At 38.7% G+C, this 19263-nt stretch overlaps 1 protein-coding gene across 2 annotated transcripts in view; it reads right to left on the bottom strand.

Moving 5' to 3' along the window:
* Positions 1-4254: 4254 nt before the first annotated feature.
* ca8 (carbonic anhydrase VIII) overlaps positions 4255-19263 on the bottom strand; it is a 28958-nt gene continuing 13949 nt past the window's right edge. For both annotated transcript variants that reach the window (XM_049598747.1, XM_049598748.1), the window contains exons 5-9: positions 17835-17897; positions 17634-17682; positions 15908-16020; positions 12315-12509; positions 4255-7026 (exon numbers count right to left, since the gene is read on the bottom strand). In XM_049598747.1, the coding sequence (XP_049454704.1) occupies positions 12375-12509; positions 15908-16020; positions 17634-17682; positions 17835-17897 (360 nt within the window). In that variant the 3' untranslated portion in view covers positions 4255-7026; positions 12315-12374. The remainder of the gene's footprint in view (positions 7027-12314; positions 12510-15907; positions 16021-17633; positions 17683-17834; positions 17898-19263) is intronic.

The raw sequence follows: 19263 nt of genomic DNA, 5'->3' as shown, positions 1-19263 counted from the left end.
GGGACACACTGTAGACAGTAATGTTTATCTGCTAAATTCATAGCATAGACCTTTAAAAGTCAAACTGAAATGACAGAGACATGAAAGCAAAGATGAAAGATGAGTTTTTATAGCACTAAACAGAAGTAAAATTCAGTTACTACCCTTGTTGCTTTTCAGTAGTGATCAGTGACAAGAGATCCTCTTTGTGCTGTGGTGTGTGTTGTGATGCCCATCAGCAGAGGGCAGCATAGTTACATAATGATCCTTTCATCAACACAAGTCTTTTCAAGTATTGGTGAGGGAAAGGGTCAGTTAAAGAAAATCATTAATTGTGACACAACAGACCTTTATTTATAAACTTTTATTTGTGTTGACATATCTAACGCTACCTTTGTTTTTACATTTCATGATATTATTCATGTCACTATGTAAAAATACTGTATGTATTGTACTAAGTATTGTGCATTTATTATTTTATTACATGCTATATCATTGTATTTTCATCTATTTTTAAAGCTTGTATATTACATAAACTGCATTTATACAACATTTTATATACTTGACATTTACCATGTACCTGTACTATATATATGTATATATATGTACATATATATATATATATATATATATATATATATATACATCACACATTATGGCAGCTGGAGTGGCACTAATGGACCTCTTTTGCTCAGATATTTGCAGTTATATAAGACTGTACATAGCTCTTTCTCCTAGTCCCATATTCTGTTTTGTATACAATTTAAAGAGTTCTCTATCGGTCTGAGCCTGTCTGTGTACTGCTGTAACATATAAAACTCCCCTAAGATATCAATAAATCTAGTTGGCACTGATGGGAGCTCCATTGATAGTTACTGATTAAACCAGGTTTTTGGGTTAACGGATCATCTTTAGGCCATTTTCCCATCAAAATCTATTTTCCTGATATTTTTGGAAAGTGATATCATTGCATCCAGCCATGTCTGATGAGGACAGCCATTCTACTCATTATTAATTCTCCTGTTGTCATGGCTCTCTGCAAAAGTTCTCACATTAAATGTGACCTGCACTTCACAGTCGACCCCTGAGGAGACATCTGCTGCTTAACTGCCTGTAAAATTGCTTTCTTTATAATGTTTTTAATGGAATCTTCTGCCTCATTAGATGGAGTTTCAGTGTGGACAGTGCATTGAAACAGATGAGATAGGAGATCCTAATGTCTCCCAGTTGCAGTTGTTCCACACATGTATCACTTAAAACCCTTCTGCTACAAAACTTCAATTTCAAAATGTCCTCTAACCCAGATTTTCTCATAAACATTGATCTCTTGATCAAACCACAGTGGTGACAGCATTTAACATTTAATCTTTTGTCACAAGGAACAACGACTCATTAAAGATGTAATGAAGTAGTGGTTAAAGCAATAACTTTTTAACATTTTTTTGCACAGGCATGTCTCAGCCTTACATCTGTATAAATCAAGACTTACGCATAGACTGTATGAAATGATGGAAATAGTGAACGAGACACCACTCATTGGTTTGTGGACTCCTCCTGAGTTCGGCATTTTGACCCTCTCCATCTTGGATTTTTGGATCCAGAAGTGACCATATTTGGATGAGAAATAACCCTAGCGCTAGTTGCCAGCTTGGTTAGCACAGTACATTTACAGGTATGGCTTACTGTGATATTGCTTATACCAATGCTAATTTTTGCTAGCAAAAAAAGGCTTAGAACTATTTAAACAAAAGTACTTACTGGAAAAAGCATCTGACTTCCTTTAGAGTCTTTTTGTACAACCAAATGCTAAACAAGACTGTTTGGACAACCAAAACGTTACAATTAACTTTAATGAAATAAGGTCAGCTATGGCTATGACTATACTCTGAATCTTGTGCCATGGTTATGTTACCTAACCAACTTGTTGTGGTATCAACTTGTCAACAGACGGCACCTGCCCATCACTCAAAGCAGCTATGACCTTAATTAGGCATAACTTCAAAAATCCCCTGTGAGCTGTGAGTCTTTGCTTGGCAGTCTCCAGTGCCCCAAGTATGACAGTTTGTTATATTTCCTGGGTATCCCTTACTTCCTACACCTTTCTGTAGCCCTGAGAGTTGACTAACCTCTCTCCATGTTGCCTTGATCTTGGCCTCCAGCCTCCTTCTCCAGGGAGGGTAATGCTCTTTGTGGCCCATGGTGTTCATCTTGTAGCCAAGCAACTCTGTATCATGTCTCAGCTGATTCATCTCAGTAATGGTCCTAGTGGGGATACTACATAGTACTGCATTCACATCATCAAGTGGACTTTCAGAAGGTACTTTGTCACTAAGCCTTGGTGATCGGCTTCAGGGGTGCCGGGATTCCAGCTTATTCATTATTCTTGACCTCAGGTCATTCGCCCTTGCTGTAAGGGAATCTGTGTTGTAAAGGCTTGGGGCTTGGTACCCAATCTCGGAGTGTGGGGATGATGATGATGACATCCTCAATTTGACCTGTTGTCATGGCTCCCTTTTGCTGAAGCATGTTTGTTATACCTCATCAATCTGTAGTCGCGAAAGTAGTTGCCATTTGTGTCCATTTGCACTATATGTGTGTGTGTATATGTACATATATATATATATATATATATATATATATATACACCTATGTGTATATAAAAATTTGAAAAATGTGGATGTACAGTAGTTGCCACTGGATTTTTCATTTGAAAAATGGACTTGGAACAGCATCTCTGACTTTTTAAATAATGTGAATCATTTTAATAGTTGGTCATTGCAGTTGTACTACAAAAAATAGTTTTGAACTATTTACAGTCTGTCCACATCTTAATAAACTGATTCATCTCTAAATGGATAAATCTAACTCTACAGTAGCTTACTGTATATAAGAATGTGCACAATAAACTGTAACATTGTGTGTGAAGCCCTGAAACCTGCTTGGCTGTCTGTAATACTCCTCTTTTCATGCTGACAGTAAAACAGAGTCAAGGACATCTGACACCAACAGATGATGTAATAAAAGACTTGTCCCAGTAGAATTAGCTGAGTAAACTTGGCCTGTGTCTTCCTGACACCAAACAACCACACCTCAATAAATCTACCAGAATTTGGCTTCAAATATTTGAACAAGCCTGAGGTGCATTTGACTTACTTGGCCAGACTCAGCTGACTGAACAGAACCTGTATTCAAATTAGATAATCCTCCTTATTTACTCAAAGGATAGGACTGGTGCTACTCTATTTCTTAAGGTATTTCCATGAAAAAATTAAAATGTAGAAGTCTGTCTCTCAATGCTTTCTGACTCTCTTACCCTGTCTATAACCCCAAGCACACTGGTTCTTACTGAATACGTAAATCTTTGAAAACAGCTCACAAATCTAAGTTTTAAAGGACGCTCGATAACCCTAGGACCCAAGGAAGAGTAGTTGCTACCTTGGTAATGGGATCCACAATTTCACAAAACAGTTGGTCATTATAGTTTTTATTCAAAATTTATTCAAGCAGTAGGATGCAGAGCATTTGTTGGGGACTATTTTCAGTGGTGGATTAATCCACATTTGGTGCTCTAGTCAGTACTTGGAGCAGCAGGATTGTGTATGTGGGACTGAGTCAAAATAAACTGTGTGTGTGTGTGTGTGTGTGTGTGTGTTCATGGTAATGACAGGGCATGTCAGCCAGAGCATCAGTGTGACTCTTGATGTGTTTTTAATTTTTTTTTTTTTTTTAAGACAAGAAATGAACACATAAAACATGTCAGGCTTTGAATAGACACAATACTTGTCAGTAGGAAACATTCATTGTTGGTTTTAGTGTGCACATATTTGTTGACGGCATGAAAAATATCACCACGCTCATGGTTTTAATAATCATATTAGTTAATGTCCATGAGCTGCTATTGCTCTTGGTTTAAAGAAGATAGAAATCACCATTTCAGTTCAGTGTTTTAGTAAGTCAGTATTGTAGTTTATTGTTGCTTTACAGTAACAGTCATCAGTTCTCACAGTTTATTTCAGCTCAGTTTTTCAGACACAGTACCTTTAAAGACTACACACACAAACACACACAGCCCCCATTTACACCTGGTATCAACATTATCTGTATCTGGATACAATTTCTGAATAATGAAGCCCAATCTGTGAGTCTGTGCGCTGGTATCACAATCATGTCATTGTGTTTGTGTCCGCATTGTGATTGATTCTCAATATGCTAATTAAGTTAGGCTGGCAATGGGTTTCTAGCTGCTGCTACCACTTTTGCTTTTGCCAAGTTTAAAAAAAAAAAAAAAAAAAAAAAAAAGATTTTCAACACATAGAAAAAAAGGCAAAAATAAAAAATAAAAGCCATGTAATGAAAAAATGAAAAATTGTATGAATTACATTTACACCTGACCGACATCCAATCACAATGTGACCCTGACCACCTCCAGATGGGTCTGGCTGATTTGATCCCAATCATCTGTAATAACATGCATTTTTCCTTGTCCAGATAACTTGTCCACATACAGGGCATATTTTAATGCCAGATATAATTATAGCAGTATGAAGGGAGTGATGAGAGTAGTGTTTCACTGATTTTAATGAGGGTTAAAGGTATTAATAGTCCACATATTTATTTGAAATTTTTAAAGAGGAAAAGTCTTCAGGATTTCTTTCTTTCGACAATGACAGGGCACAAAACTTGTACTGACACAGGGAATAAAGACAGTGAGACTAGCACTATTAATGATCCAGACCGTAATAACTGGACCATATCTGATTTAACTGTAATTAACACTTTCTGGAACATTTTTGAAGGACTTCATTGCCAAGAATTCCAATAATGTGAGTCTGGTTAGCTAAATCTGCTCTAAGTGCATGGTGCGATGAAGATGCAGAGGAGGTTTAAGCAGCAGCAGATATCTCTGCATGGAGCACTTACACACCAGTAGCCACCTCAACACCACAATTTAAGCTTACCAGTCTTAACAAACTTATTAAAATGTAACTATTATAACATATTATGCACGTTAATAGATAAAAATCACTGTCAACCAATTACTCCCAGACTCGCGTTTATATTCCCTTATTAGCTGACTTAAAGCTTTATAATGTAAGGTCAGTACAGAGAGAGTACTGTTAAGTTACTCAACTGTGTTGTCTATACCAAATACCAATGGTTTTCAAAAAGGGTTTTGGGGACCCTCAGGTGTCCTTGAGGGAATTCCAGGCAGTCCCCAGGAAATGGGGAATGGTTTATTTTCACTTTTTACTTCACTATAGAAGTGAGACTAATGTTTTCAAGAGTCATAAGAGTGATTGTTCTGATCAAAGGCTACTGGTCATAACAACCAAAATCTTTTCAGATGGAGGTCCCTGTAGTGAAATCTTATCAAATGGGGCCCCGTGACCTAATCTATATCAATGTAGGGGTCCTTGGGGGCCCTACTGCAGTGGCAGTGGCCCAGTTGCTGCAAACCACAAATATGTTACAATTCATATGTCTCATATCAACATTTCTAAAGTCACGTATGAGCTGACTTAGTCATTGGGAGGTAGGGGGCTGGTGTGACACCTCAGGGAGATGTCTGCAGACAACTGTTTGACACCAACAAACCTAAAACCTGGTTGTGTCTTAGCAAGTCACTGCTGCTTCCAGCAGCATTTTAGTCACCAAATGCGGGTGTTTTGTAGCAACCAGGTGCTATGTTTTTACAGCAGGGATGGTGCTATGAAAAGTGGTTGTTTTTTAGCGAGACATTGCTACTTTTACACTGAGGATTGTGCCCCTAAAATGGAGTATTTTAAGCCAAAACGTGATATTTTTCAAACCATAACCAAGTGGTTTTTGTGCCTAAACATAACCACACATTAACCACAGCATTGTGGAAACATAAAGTTTTAGTGTATCCGCTATATATTAAAATGCAAATACAACTTATTTGTGGTTTACAAAACGCACAATACCAACATTTATTCTGGTGACTGTGTTGCAGTGGAACTAATCACATTCACACAGACAGTGAGAGCATAAACGTTATGTGACTAAACTCAGCAGGAATCACTTGCTACCTGGTGATTCATATCATCAAACTCCATCACTCTTTGCTTTGTAATCAGAAGAAATACCCCATTTAATAAAAATCAGAAACATTTCAGCCAGAAAAGGGTAGCAAGAGATACACAGGAGTGGCTGCTCACCATCACCCTGTGAAACCACCACTCTGTTTTAACTGTCCCTATACTATATTTCCCACATATTGCAGGTTCTTCAGGACCTCTTGGACGAATTTCTTGGGCAAAAGGGCTTAAAAAGTGAAATAATGTTACACATATGACATTGCTAGGTGATTGACAAGTCAGGTGCCAGCCCATCAGTGGTGGTTTGTCTAAATTGGCCAACAATGTGGATTCATGTATTGAAATATATTTTAATATGAACATTTTTCCCTTTCACGTTGACTGCATTGTCAGATACAATTGATTCAAACAAAGTATTATGTTAGAAATATAGTCTGTAAATTGTGTGTTGAACTTATCCAGGTCTACTACAGCACTTTCAGTCTGTAACACATAATGACCAGCCTGGTGTATGCACAAAATGTGTGCAAAAACACGTGTGTATGTTGAGTGTGTATGTGTCTCTGCCATTACAGTAAGGTTTTTCGTGCGTGTGTGTGTGTGTGTGTGTGTGTGTGTGTGTGTGTGTGTGTGTGTTCAGGTACATCTGTGGTTCATACTTCCTCTTGTTTTGACAGCAGAGACGGGTCAGCTGTGAAGCCTCCTATCACACACATACAATAATACTAGAGACAGACAGGACACATGCAGGCATGGGCTCACATAGACAGTAAGAATGAGAGGGGGTCAGAGAGGTTATGCCAGAAAGGACACACCTACACACACACACAGACACACAAACACACACACGAACAAAAGCGAACACTGAGGTGTGAGATCAATAGTTTCTTTGTCCACCTTCGGTCTGTAACTGATCTACAACCACATCAACTTTCTCTCTCACTCCCTCTTTTTCCGCTCCTCTCTTCACACCTCTTCCTCCTTCTCTCTGTGAAGATAGAGAAATATGGATCAGACCAAAAGCAAGAAGAAGAGAAACCAGATGTGTTCAAAAACAGGCAGCAAAAACACTCACACCAGAGCAGCAACAGTCATTGGTGCGAGTTGTGAGCTGTATTTCAGCAGTAAATAAGCAACTCTGTGTGTCCGACTGTGGATGGTGGAGCTGCTGAGTGGATTTATAGAGTTTGTAAGTTGCTGCCATTAGCAGCTAAACGGCAGCAGAGCTAGCAGCCACCGGCCACCACACTTCACAGCTGAAGGACTCCGAGGCTTGGGTATCTGTGTGTGTAGCTGTGTTGTAAGTAAACAGTCTGAATTGATCAGTTTTCTCAGAGACAGAGATGAAAGTTTATTTAATCACCAATTCTGTAAGAGGACACAAGTTTAAACCTCCAGACTAACACGTTGCAGATTAAGAAATAATTCAGGCTTTAATTAAGTTATTTCTCTGCTTCTTAACAGTGAGATGGATAAGTCAGAGTTCACAATGAACCTAGCAGTGTTGGCCGAGCTACTTGGAAAATATAGTGAGCTAAGTTACTGGTTACTTTACATCAAAATGAAGTTTCACTACATTGAAGCTATCCTCAGAGAAATGTAGCAAGCTAACCTACAAGAAAATGCCTTTTTTTTTTTAACTTTATGTTAAGTCAGCGTTATCTCAGTGAGGAGACTAAAAATTATAAACAGACTTAAATTAAAACTTTCTTCTTTTTCTTTCCTTTTTTTGTGACTTTGTGACATTTGAACATGTCCTCCAAGTTTGTGTTATTTTGTGACTTTGGATCAGAGCTAACATGGTGTCCATAGCAGGACATTACTTAGCTTCCATGTTGGCAGGGGATTAACAATTCAATACCATGCAATTCTTAAAGAACAGTAAAACATATGTACAGTGACCAAAGTTTGAATGTTCGGATTTATTAATATACATTAGAAACACTACTGGGAAGCTAACACATACAAGGTTAAAACAATAAGACATTTTTATACAGTCCGTTGTAGCCGATGGAAAAACACATGATAAAGACATGAGAAAAAATTGATTTAGCCTCATTTCTACATGAGAGGTAAGACAAAGCCAAACAACAAAAAAAAATCTTATGAGGGAAAAAATCAGGATCTAAAAGGGTCAGACCAGCTTCAAAGATCTCAAGAATCAGCTCCATATGTGCAATCCATTATCCACATATAAAGGACTGGGCCCAGCTCTCTAAGACAATGCCTGCTATTTGTGTACAAAAACTGTACAGCCTAGTCACCAGAAGAAAATGTCTGCATTGTACGTTTACGCAAACCAAAGATTGTACATTTCATACATATCATATCAACGTTTCTAAAGTAACATAGTTCTGATTACATGTACATGAGCTGAGTTTATCATCTGGAGGTGGAAGGGGTGGTGGATGGTCTGACAACTAGGTGAGATGGCTGTCACGCTGCAGGCTGCTGCAGACCACTATTTGAAACCAACACATAACCAAACCGGTTGCTTCTCTGTGAGTCATCGCTGCATTTCCAGGCATGACTTTCCCCTGGAGTTGTGTGTTTGGATCTGTGTCAGTTGAAGGTACATTCTCACCATGTTTCTTTTCCCTAAACCTAACCTCAGTAACTTAAATTTTGTAATTGTACATTAAGGACGTAATCTCATTCGTGGGGCGCAGAGTTGTAGGATATCATACAAACTGTTGCATATGCATTTTTTGTAGGATATCATACAAATGTTCTGTGATGATAAGTTGCATTATTTCAACAACATGATGACACATAAAGAAACTTTATGTTTAGGCACATACATAATAATGTACAAATTTTACATAACCGTGTTTTGCGGAAATGTACAATTGCAACATTTATCGTGGTGATTTGATGGTGTTTTTTAACCATGATATCAGCACAGCTCTATTAATGGCAATGATGCTCTTGTTGGTTGATCAGTCTGTCCGTCAGTTGTTTCAAATTCAGACTGAAATGTTGAAACTATTGAAATTATGTACAGACATCGCTGGTCCCCAGAGGATGTATCCAGCTGAATTTGGTGATGGCTGGACTTTCCTCTGGAGCTACCATGAGGTTCACATTTAAGGATTTTAGTAAAAAATTTCAACAATTATTACATGAATTGCCATGACGTTTAGTAGAGACATTCATGTTCACCTCAAATGAATTGTTTCATCTAGCGCCGTCATGAGGTCAAAATTCTAGTCTGTCCAGTAGTACGGTCATTAATCAAATACCCTCCAAACTAATGACACTCCCATTGGTCTCAGTTGTATTTTTTATTTTTCGCACACATATACCTGCTTTACCACAGCATGTTGTCGTTGTTATTAAGCATTTCAACATTCTAATACTAGCATTTAACTGAAGGCACTGCTAAGTGCCTAAGTACAACCTCACGGAGCTGTTAGCATGGATCTAGACTCTGAGTCTTGTTTCCTTATAAGATAGACAAAGAAGCTTGCAAGACAAGATCTTTATTTCCATAACAACATTTGCTCTTTTCAACTCGTGATAGTCAGTGGTATTTTTATATTCACATATATACAGGTGACAGCAGATTCATGCAGGCAGCAGGTTGCCCTGGTTTGGTTTCTGTATATTTTGGCAGACAGCGTGGACAAAAAGAGCAAAGGTGAGAATGTCTTGGCACCGTGGACTTTTACTAAACACCAAATATCACCCTTACTTTTCTTTATGCTAGTTTTCTTTCTGACCTCTACCCAGCTCCCTCTCCTCTCTACTTCACGGGTCTTGTCTCAGGTGGGTTCGTGCTGCTGGGACCAGATCAGTGTCCGTTTACACCATAAACAATAGTCCTCTGTTCATTCTCTCCTTTTCCCGTGCCCTTCTCCATCTACTCCTCTTTCATCCCTCTGGCATTCTCACCTCCCTTCACCACAGTACCCCTCTCTTTCACCCTCCTCTCTTTTTCAAACTTTTGAGGAAAAAAATATATTGCAAACTGGGACACAGAGTTTGAAACACATGATCTTACACCAGTCAGGAAAGGAGCCTTGCTAAGGATTCAGAGTCAGGATATCTCTGCTTCTGCTGATTTAATTTTGGCCACTGTTCTTTAATCTGCCTCTTTTAAGCTTCCAAACATTTTTGGAAGTACAGTATTAATTTGAGTATCTCTTTAAAGAAAAGGGACCTGAAACAGAAGATGGAAAATGATTTACTGAAGTCAGTTGCTACACCAGGGTCAAATTAAACAACTAATTGCATGGCAGATGCTGTTCTTCCTGTCCCTGACATTATGTTGTGACTAACTGGCTCACTGATAGTGATGTGAAAGTGTCAGACTGTGCGAAGAATAAGATATAGGAACACAGCTACACTGACATTTCTTTGCAGGCCCTTAGTCATCTATTTTTGTAATGCTAACATTTAGAAATAACCATAAAATGAAGAAATGGAGAGAGTCTTTTTCTTACCCTCCTCACCCCCTCTGAGCTCCAAATGTTCTGCCCTGTCTTCCTGCTGCAGTGCTGCTGAGCTAAATCTGGGATCCCTTCATACACTACATACTGTATATAGGCTATTCTCAGATTAGTAACTGAACTGGGTTAGTTCTTCCAGGGCTTGACCCACTACAGTGTGGTTTCAGAGGACCCAGATACCTCAGGGACAGCATGCCTACTTCCATTAAAAGGCTGTCTCTTGTGAGAAAATGTGCTGAACTGACTAAAAATACAGAGAAAAGTGTTTGGTGATAAGTTCAGCAAATGATGGTCAGTTTACATGTAGATTTGACATATTGTCTTAAGGTTTTTTGTCATGTAGATGCTAAATCAAAGCTGCCCTGACTGGTGTTTTACATCAATAATGGACCAAATGGCTACATGTAAAGTGAAAGATGTCAGTCATAATAACAAATCAACAGAGAATTTTCAGCCAACTCTGCAGTTTTCCTCAGCTTTAGGGCCCTGACACACCAAGCCAACAGTCACCCGTCCACTAATGTTGGGCCACCGGTGAGCATCTGTCACCCTAGTTTTGGCGGTTTGTCCAGCACTGTTGGCACATGTTGGCCCTTGCTGGCTTTTTTGCGGCCAATTCAACATGCTGAATCTGCGTCCATGGTGTCAGAGAATGAAATCAATCTGACTGGCAGTTCACGAGGAGAGAAATGGAAGTGAAGGAAGCAAATAAGAGGCTAAAGAGAAGAAAGATAAGTTACTGTCATAATTGTTTGTGTTATTGATCACTAGCACACGCTAATTATCCTTTGTTCTTTAAACATCACGTTGTGTTGTCAATTTGCTAACTGGCTAACTAGCGTCTTGAATCCATCCTGTGGTTTCCCTTTTTGAATGATGAATGCAGACTACCACCACCTGCTAGTATGGAGAGTTATTTCTTCTCACACGGGCGCAGAACACGTGCCAGTTGGCCATTGGCTCTGCAGCTTTTTGGCTGAGGCACAGGCGATGTGAGGCAACGCAACACATGGCCTTTGTCACAACTAATTCTTTGATGTCGGTTTGGTGTGTCTGCGCCTTAACAGAGCATTTTGGCATTTTCACCTCATTATTTGGTTTTACAACTGCAGTTCTCAGTTCACTTGTACCTCTCATCAGCATTGTCTGTAATTCATAAGAGCATATTTAGTTGTTTTGACGGAAAAGGTGAAAAAGCTCTGATAAAACCTCTACCTGCCCGGAACCAAATGGAAGACAGACATATTTTGCAACTAGCTGGTGAATATGGTGGAGTCTTTACAAGCTAGAGAGCTGGACAGTTTCTCAAGAGTTGGGAGGGACCAAAACTTACATTCATCAGGTGTAGCATAAATACCTCCAGATGAATGCTAGTGTTGCTCTTTGTCTGCTGGATGTATCTATAGGCTAGTGTTTGCCAAAAAAGGAAAGAAATCAGTGGAGTCTGGCTTTGAAGAGAGCATAAACAAGTTTCACTTTCAGTTCAGTTCCCTGTCAGATAAGGCTGGCTGTTTTGAAAGCACTGAGCATGCAACTGGATAAATGAGACTTGGATTATACTGCACGAGTTGTGTGAGAGTTTGTAAATGATATCCATTTACAAACTCTCACACAACTCGTGGAGTATAGTCCAAGTCAAGTTTGATGTAGCTTTGCTATTGTTAAACATGAACCCCCTATGACTTCAGTTCATTAAAAAAAAAATTCAGTTTTTGGATTCTTCGTTCACCGTGGAGGCATCCAAAAACACAGTTTTCTCCACAAATTCAACATAAAATGGGGTGAATAACTGCTGTGGGGTGAGATATTCCTTTACCATTGTTACCTTCTGTACTTGTATGTGTAGGTCCCAATGTTTTTCTGAGTTGGCGGTGGAAACTGGGAGTCACTGGAAGGCAGCGCGGACCGTCCGATCACTAAGCGGCTGGGTCGGACGGAAGTTGTCCCCCAACATCCCATCATTCCCTTCTAGTAGCTCTGCCCCTTTGATATGGGACCGCAGCCTCCGAAACTCCTCAATCTGCAAAGGAGGACAGATTTCCCTTTAGAGGCTGAACTAGGTTACATCTTCATATCCCAAGGCTCCATACATAACAGCTTTGACAAATAGGGTCAAAGATCAGTACTGATGTCATTGGACTGAAGTGGCTGATGACCAGTTTTCACTTCATTTTTAGTTTGCATGACAAAAGGATCCCCAAATACTTCCAACAACCAGTGCACCTGTGAATTTTATCCTTGGCAGAGTGAGAAATTGTCTCAGACTACAGTGCTTTCATACAGTCTGATCACTGCACAACAAGACAACATGGTTCCTTAAACACAGTTTTTGCCTTTTGGCTTTCAGGATTATCCAATTACTCCATTTGATTTCAAATATTTGCTCTACACTCAGGGTTTCCTCGGGCTGTTAGACATCCAGGTGATAAAGCTCTCAGTGCTGAGTAAAAGGAACCTGTCTGGGGAAAAAATATTCAAAGACTGGGACCCATGTGGAGTCCCTAATGGCAGAAAAAGACCCTATAATGATATAATGATAGTGTGAGAATGTAATATGATAATCTGAAGACAGCTGACACTTTTCATAGCTGTGGAAACTCAGCGAATTTAACAGTGTTGTATGAGTATTCTTTGCTATTATTTCTGCCTATTTCAGTTCTTAACCAGCACATTTGCCCAACAAAAGCATTGCAGATGGGTGAACAAGCAGCCTGTATTAACCCAGCACTTGATAAGGTTTTGACAGACCTGATTGTCTATAAGAAACAACATCCCTTGTTGTTTTCTTTGACAGAAAGCATCTACAATCTGACTTCCTGTTCATGTGTAAACCACCGCAGATACTATCACCTTTTCACACATGTACTGTACAGTGGCTGGCCAAAACAAACATGACAACAGTTCCTGTGCTGCTGTGCTGAGGGCTTTCAGAAGGAGGATTTATGGCCAACATGCAGAACTTGTAGGCATAGAAACACTTCAATGCCTGCATGCACATATGCACTGTGCACACACACTCTCTCTCAGCAGTCAATATTAGCCCGATGTTGGAGGTGTTTAGTGTAGGTAAGCAGGAGCTGCTGTTTTAAAACAGTCCTGTTGTTGTTCATCCAGCAGTTGGACCATGGCTTAGACATGATACAGAGAATAGAGTCCTGCAGGACTCACAAATAATTAAGTTAGTAAGATATTCAGTAAACAATATATCTTATTGATTGAACTGCTGATTTGGGTTGCTTATTGATGCGGCCAGCAGTTGCAGCAGCTGCAGTAGCTGTGACACACAGCTCAGGGAGGCAGTTTAAATAAGTCACTCAATTCTGAACATTCAGACATGATACACATATTTTTAGGTTCAGTCTGACTTACACTTCCCAATTATTATCTCGGATGTCTGGATAATAACCACATAACCTATTTATATCTTATAATTATAATCCATCCACATGCCACACATTGCATATGTTTTATGTAGCGGTTATATTGTTTCAATTTTTCTCTGACACTTAGCCATGGTATTACTGTTTCACTGTTTCATATCTCTGTAATGTACTATTTATTCTTTTGTTGTTTCTTTTATAAATAAATAAATAAATAAATATATGTGTATATATGTATATATATATATATATATATATATATATATTAGTCTATTCTATAATATATAGTATTCTATAGTACAGTATACTATAGAATAGACTATATATTAGTCTATTCTATAGTATACTGTACTGGGTGTCAGACTTTAAAACCTGGGGTGGAATATAAGAATTATGTATTATGTATTGTAATATGTATATGTAAAGACTTTTCTCTATTTGTGCTTTCTTTCTGTGCTTTTTCTTTAGTTTTGCCTCTTAGGAGCTTTCAAGGTGGTGGGAATTTTTTTTTTTTTTTTTTTTTTATCAAAAAGAAGGAAAAATCCCTGTTCAACTGAACTGCTCACAAGTCGTACACAACCTGTAACCTGTGACAATGACCCAAAGTATATTGCTCCAAATTTTGAGGTCACAAGGTAGGAACTACTTTTTTAGTCTACAGAGAACATTTCATCAGTTTTAATAACTTATCTAACATCTGGTTATTAGAGAACTGTCAAAAATTTTCCTCTTGGCAAACATTGGCAACATTTACAAATGATGCAGATTCATGTGCATTATCCCTGTACAAATTATTGTAGCAGGAATGTTATGAAGTCACCCACATTAAAATGGTCGAGGCCTGAGGGAGAAAGACAGCCACAAGTCTTTCTTTCTGTTAGCATTTCAAAGGGTCAGCATGGCAGAGGGCAGCAGGGCTGAGAGACTAAGATAAATGTCAGAGGATGAACCCTCATCATCATCATCATCCTTAACAACAACCTGCTTGAAGAGAGCCATGAGTCAGGCAAAGGCTCAAATAAAGTTTAAAACTATTAAAGGAAATGTGACAGGCTTCCTGTTCTGTGTTGAATGTCAGAGAGTCTCAGGTCAGTGGGCCTGTGTTATATAAAAACTACAAAAGGGCCCGACATTGTCTATATGTAAAGTTTGGATGTAGAAAAAGAGAACGGAGATTAAACCAGGACAATAAAGGTGTTGACAGTATTGTATTTTAAAGTTTAATTTGTCAGATTACTACCTGTGACCTTTCTGTTGATACTGTATGATTAGCTATTAGTGTTTATGATCCTTCATCAAATCACCTTTACTACTCACCACTTTTTATTATTTTTTATTACTTTCTAATACTCATGCAGTTTCTGTCTGCATATAAATCCGATTTTTACATTTTTACATACACAATTCACACATCCAAATCAACATTAACATTTATTTGGCAGGTTTCTGTCCACTTGATGAATATGCCATGAAACTTTTCTAATAGCCTGGGCTTTTAATTGCTTAAATGACTTAACTCAACAGGTCTATATTTGGGACAGGCGCCTATATGGAGCAGGCTTTTAATTCCTTTCACACAAAACTGTTGCTCAGCAAAGATGGGAAATACAATGAAATTGTTTATTTACACCAGAATGAATATTACTTGTATGAAAATTAGGCTTTGAATAACAAATCAATTATGAATTATTCATTTCACCTAGCTCTGGCAGAGCGCATCAGAGAGAGAGAGTTTATGGACATGTATGTACATCTAGCCTAAAGCAGAGATGAGGAGCAGACTACAGAAAGCTGGTAAACTCACTTCTTTCTAACTATACACACCGAGATTATTTTCATTTTAAACTTGTAGTCTTCGGACCCAACTGACACAGATTCAAGACATTTATCAGACATCACGCCGCTCCCCCAAGAGCCACAAAAGGCTTTATATAACTTTTTTCAACATATGCAGTAGTGCTCCCCAACACCTGTAAACACACTTTGATGTATAAAACAGGTGGAGTTTCCCTTTAAAAGGCTGCAGACTTTGTTTTACCTGTAACTGTGAGATGGTGAGAGGGTAGCGGTAGAGGATCCAGGTCACCTTTTCACTGCAAGGTGGTGTGGTCAGAGATCCTTCATACACCCAGTAGTCTCTCAGTAAAGGGTCTGAGGACAGATTCAACATTTAATGTAAAAAATACTGTAATGTAAATTAGCTCCGATGAAATGGGAAATTAAAATGTGGGTGGAGCAGGTGCTCCACTCAGTAATACACAGTTCACAGTACACAGTCGTTAACAAGACTGACTGACTCAACATGGCAGACCGCCTTAAATGTATCAAAGTGTAGAAACACTTCACCAAAGTCAACCAATCAACTGCCAAATGCAATATTTGCAGGAGGGTTCTTGTGACAAAGGGGGAAATGACAGGTCCCTGCTTAAATATTTATCTACCATCCATCATGTTATTATGTGTTACTACTTGAACACAATGGAAGCTGTGGCATTTTTGATAACCCGAGTAGGACGAATGCTCTGCCTCAGCTTACCGCCTGTGGTACACCATGGTCTGTGACACGTCTGACTCTGTGACCTGTAGCGGTGCAACAATGATTTTTCCTTTAGGTAATGTCATGTGCAGAAAAAAAAAATAATTTAGTTGATACTTTAGCTGTAATAGCTTGCAGTGACAACATATCTCAGTTTAGCTATGCTACTGAGTAAACTCGAAACAGTACAAATTTTCACCAAACAACATACAAGATTAGACTTGGGGTTTGATAAGTTCAGTTCAGGATTCAGATTTGATAAAATGTTATAAAACCTCAGTCCTATTCCTCACTGTCTATACTTTTTTCCGTTAACACTGTGAACAAGTTGAGATGAAATGAGAAATGCCTTTTTACCCCCTTAGATCACATCTCCAGACATTTTGTGCACCTATTTAAGAAAAGAAATTCTTTTTTTTTTATAGTTTTTTTTTTATATAGTTTTAACTAATCATATCATGACATCCTCAAGTCAATAACTGTAGAACTTTTGACTGCGCAGACCTGAGATCAACTTAGCTAGCTTGCAACAGCTACATTGGTGTGTCTGCTGGCTGGAATTTATCCACTTTGAGCAAAGCGGTAGGCTACCTGTCAAAGCTCCAGATAATTCTCAAGGCATTTTACTGTAGACTGCTTCGGCAACTAACATTAAACGGGACGTATGGCTTCGTCTCTCTTTCACTGATGAATTCTGCATCTTGTCAGTGTACACCACAGACTACCGTGTTGTCACCCACTCGTTTGTGGACTCCCTGTTTTTTTGGAGACAAGTTGGCTGAGAAGCCGAGGACACTATTGGCAGACAGCCTGTCATTCAAAGAGACCCAACCTTAATTATGTACAACTTTAAGCCTTAATAAAATGTAAACAGGTAGGTTAAATAAAAATTCACCCCCTGTACAATTTTCATGAATGAAGAAATTAGCTACAGAGACCAAAACCATTTTTTGTACCAGGCTGTAAACATGTTTATTTCTGCTGTACAGTTGGGCATTTTAACATGGAGGTCTATGAAGACTGACTGGCTTCTGGAGCCAGCCTCAAGTGGCCGTTCAAAGGACTGCAGTTTTTGGCACTTTGGTGTTGGCTTCATTTATATAGCCCCAGAGGTTGCCGCTTGGTGTACATCATCAGGGCCTTACTGTGGTGACATGCCCACTTGTGAATGATCACATCAAATTTTTTCCAACAAACTATCCAACTGCCTATCTTGTTTTCTGCTCACCTGGTAACAGAGTGTTGGGGTTGAAGCAGGGAATTATCTTGCTCTTCCCCTAATGTTAATACAGAGACAAAACAACAAATATTGTAATAATGTATCATGTAGTTTAACAGTGGGACGTTTTATCTAAAATCTGACATTCATCTTTATCTGATGAAATTAATTGTCATGCAATCTGGCTGATCTTTTCACTCCTTTTCTCACCTTGTACTGCAGGTCCTGTAGGACTTCAGTGATGGCCTTTAGACCTAGATGCTCCTTACCAATCTGAGAAAAACACAATACGTCAGTTTTCAGTGATTTGGTGGCCATGGGACATATCAGTGTAGCCTCTAAAGACAATGTTATCAGTGACTGCATTAAAGACATCAACAAAGTTCTAAGACGATTTTAGTTATACATGTATCCACATGTATCCGTACAAGAGGTAAACAGGAAGTAGAAACTAAAGGAGCTGTCAAAAACAGGACGTGTGAGGTTAAGTGTGTTATGACTGTGGCCTCAGGAGGTCAGGGCTGTCTGGGGTGAAACCTGAAGGAGATTGCTAGATGGTGACTTCTCACTGGGCTGGTGTGAGTCACATTTCTCTGAAACTAAGGTTTGATTGGTTTTATTAAGCTGGTGTAAAAATTCCCACATTTTTCCCACAAGAGTTTCCCTAGCAGGGAAGTCATGAATTAGAGGAATCAGGGGACTTCGTAGGAATGTAGCAGAGGGTGTTTTCCAACTTGTGTCATGCTTATATTATTTAACAGGATGGTTCAAGCTAATCTGGAAAGAACCTGTTCACTCATTTAGAAAAACAACACTCACAATCCCAGGAAGGAAAATTACTTTAAGGCCACAGATGTGCTGAAAAAGTCAATATTTTTTTTAAACCTGAGGGTCACGAGGGGATAATTAGTCAGATTCTTTCAAACATTTCAAAATCTCCCCCTGTAACCCTGAATAGGATAAGCAGTTACAGATAATGAGTGGATGTTGTCAGGCACACATGGGTAGCTCCAAAATATTACACTCAGTTGCAGTTTATTAGGTGCGGCTACCTTAAACTAATGTAGTCTCATACAACAGCCCTCGGTTCTTCTTTCATGAAGGTTGTGATGTTCAGTTTTCAGCAGTTTTAAAGAGCTGTTGATTCAACTTAAAGCTTGTGCTGCTGTTGTTGAACTGTACCATGTTACACTGGGAAGTGTTTGTATTCATTCTACCCTCATTGATAAAAATGAGGTGGACACTTGGAATATTAAAAATAATCATATTGATTGATTGGCTTCTGTATTGAACTGCTTTAGGTGTAAAATTACAACTGAGTGTACTACACCAACACTGAATAAATATAGGACAAAATTTGTCATACATTTCATATGTCTCAAATGCATTCTGATGTGAAATGTAGGCCTATATTAGGCTGTGCAAAGGGGAATTAAGTGTTGATTTGGTCTTCCTCCTTTGAAAAGACATCACTAATCTAGAGTCTCTCCTTCTTGAAACATGGCTGTTTCAACTCTTGCTTTATTTTCATGGCCATTTGTTAAACCTTTTTTCAGATTATGACACACAAACATATGTAGTATATAAGCATATTGTTTCATACATAGTCAGAAATAAGTTTTTTAAACTTACCTGTACC

This window comes from Epinephelus fuscoguttatus, linkage group LG15 (assembly GCF_011397635.1).
Source record: "Epinephelus fuscoguttatus linkage group LG15, E.fuscoguttatus.final_Chr_v1".
Lineage (NCBI taxonomy): Eukaryota > Metazoa > Chordata > Actinopteri > Perciformes > Serranidae > Epinephelus > Epinephelus fuscoguttatus.
Note: the sequence above shows the minus strand (reverse complement) of the source record. Positions and strands in the feature narration are given on the sequence as shown.